Here is a 2,592-nt window from a genome sequence, read left to right as displayed (position 1 = left end):
ATGGCCTAGATATTGAATTTCCTTTTCAAAGAAGGAACATTTAGAAAGTTTTCCATATAGCTTATGTTCCCTAAGGCATTGTAGTACCAACCTCAAGTGTTCGAGATGCTCTTTCTCATTACGAGAGTAAATGAGGATGTCATCCAAGAAAACTTGGACAAAGCGGTCCAGATATTTTCGAAAGACACTATTCATCAAGTTCATGAAGGCTGCTGGGGCATTAGTCAAACCAAATGGCATAACAATGAACTCATAGTGTCCATATCGCGTTCTGAATGCTATTTTAGGTATGTCTTCCTCCTTGATTCTTAGCTGATGATAACCTGACCGTAAGTCTATCTTGGAGAATATTGAAGCTCCTTTTAGTTGGTCAAAGAGGTCATCGATCCGAGGCATGGGATACCTATTCCGAATGGTGGCCTTGTTTAGATCTCGGTAATCAATACATAACCTAAGAGTTCCATCCTTTTTTTTTACAAAAATTACTGGTGCACCCCAAGGTGACACACTAGGTCTTATAAAACCTTGATCAAGAAGTTCTTTGAGCTATATACTCAATTCATTAAGCTCTGGAACAGTCATCCGATAAGGTGCTTTGGATATGGGTTCCACTTCTAGTTTCAAGGTTATGGAGAAATCAATTTCTCGAACTGGAGGCAAACCTGGTAACTCTGGAGGAAATACATCTGCAAATTCAGAAAGTAGTGGGCGCAATTTATCTGAGGACTTCCCATTGGTAGGAACCAATTCTACCGCATAAATCTTGCACCCTTTTCTCATACACTTATTAACTTTCTTGGCTGATATGAGGCATAATGTAATAGCACGTCTAATCCCTTTTATTACCTTAGTTTCTCCTTGGTCATTTTTTATGAGGACTGTCTTATTATAACAATCCAGTATAGCTTTATGGGGTTCAAGCCAATCCATTCCCACGATTAAGTCATATGTTCCGAGAGTTGTACTATATAGATTCATCTTGGTATCACACCCCCCAATGTTAACACTACAATCTCTTACCATTGACCCTACTGATTGCTGAGAGCCTGATGCCATTTCAACCATTCTAAAGTTACTTTGCTCATGAGCTGTCAATCCACATCTAAGTATTGTTGAAGGTGAAATAAAACTATCAGTAGCACCTGGATCAATTAACACAGATAGAGGAATGTTATTGATCATACCTGCAGATTCTACTACAGTAGCTTGGTGCTCAGCCTGGCGATGGTTTGTAGCTGCATGAATTCGATGTGGGTTTTGTGGTCTTCCTCCTTTTGCTTTGTATTCCTGTTGTTTAATCCCTGATTGATAACTTGGACAATATTTTCTATAATGTGGACCTTTACAATGCCAACATTCTACTTGTGCCTGCTTCCCACGTTGTACTTGTCCTTGGTCACCAAATCTTCTACTCGTCCCCTTAATCAAGTAGGGTTGACCCTTATGTCCCCTTGGAGGCGGTCGAGAAGTTGTGCTAGCGATTCGAGAAATAGTGTTTTGTCTTCCTTGGAATCTATATGGCTGCCCCCCTGGTTTATTCAGCCTCATTGCGGAATGCTCCTTCCCTGAACTTTCATCAACTACCATTTGTTTCTTCATATTGATTTTCCTCAAGACTTGTTTGGCTAAACTAGTGGTTGTTGCCATAGTGGTGGGTTTCCACATGGCGACTTCTGCTCGGACTAAGGGGTCGAGTCCATGTAAGAATCTTTCAGCTTGACGTCTATCATCAACCATATAGTCCACGTGATGGACCAACGAATAAAATTCAGCTTCATAGTCCTCGATAGATCTACCATTCTGTCGTACTTCATGGAAAGCTCCTACTTGTTGGTGTTTGTACTCCTCTGATAGGTACCTAGTTCGGAAGGCTTCCTCAAACATTTCCCATGTAACTTGTACTGGGGTGACTTGCATCTTTGTTTCTTCATTTACCCACCATAATAAGGCATCTCCTTTTAGTAGACTCATTGATATCTGGGCTTTTTCCGTAGAAGTGTATGCCTTAAAACTAAGTGCTCTTTTGACAGCCATTACCCATGCTTCTGCTTTTGAACCCCCTTCTAGACCCGTAAACTCTGGTAATTTGGATTTTTGGACTTCTTTCATAATATCAAGTGTTGCTTGTCCATCTTTGACATTGAGTTGAGAATTTAGATCTTGTCTATGTTTTTGTTCCAATTCCTTTTGCACATTTCCTTGATCTTGTCCTTGGCTTGAGACCCAGTCCTTAAAGATATTGGTCATTTCTCCAAGGGAATGTAATATAGCTTGCTCAGCCGGGGTTCCTATCGCTGAAGTGGCGGGAGGTGGTGTTTCTACTCCAAGGTTGTTTCGGGCTTGTCTTCGACGTTTAGGAGCCATGATCTACCCTGTAATATTCAGTGGATTTATTCATTACCTTTATGCCAAAAGTTACAATAAATTTAGAATATGTTTAACTTTAAAATATCCATTTAGTACTCAATTGAAGTATAATACTTAAACCATAATTGATCACACATTCCGAAGTATATAAAAACATGGAGTTTATGAGTTCATGAATAATCACAATGTTGTAGTATAGGCCTTAAAACTTTAGAGGATTGGATC

At 39.8% G+C, this 2,592-nt stretch overlaps 1 protein-coding gene across 1 annotated transcript; it reads right to left on the bottom strand.

Annotated features, from left to right (window-relative positions):
* Positions 1-546: 546 nt before the first annotated feature.
* LOC149235277 (uncharacterized) lies at positions 547-2,364 on the bottom strand. The gene has a single exon (XM_089368503.1). The coding sequence runs from the start codon at positions 2,362-2,364 to the stop codon at positions 547-549; it is 1,818 nt and encodes a 605-aa protein (XP_089224629.1).
* Positions 2,365-2,592: the final 228 nt, after the last annotated feature.

The sequence above is a fragment of the Pinus tabuliformis genome, chromosome 8 (assembly GCF_031772625.1).
Source record: "Pinus tabuliformis cultivar Carrire ecotype Pingquan chromosome 8, CPIR1, whole genome shotgun sequence".
Lineage (NCBI taxonomy): Eukaryota > Viridiplantae > Streptophyta > Pinopsida > Pinales > Pinaceae > Pinus > Pinus tabuliformis.
The sequence above is the reverse complement of the archived record's forward strand: the minus strand, read 5'-3'. Positions and strand labels throughout refer to the sequence as shown.

Coding starts and splice junctions, on each gene's coding strand:
- LOC149235277 (XM_089368503.1), bottom strand. CDS start 2,364: ATGGCTCCTAAACGTCGAAGACAAGCCCGAAACAACCTTGGAGTAGAA.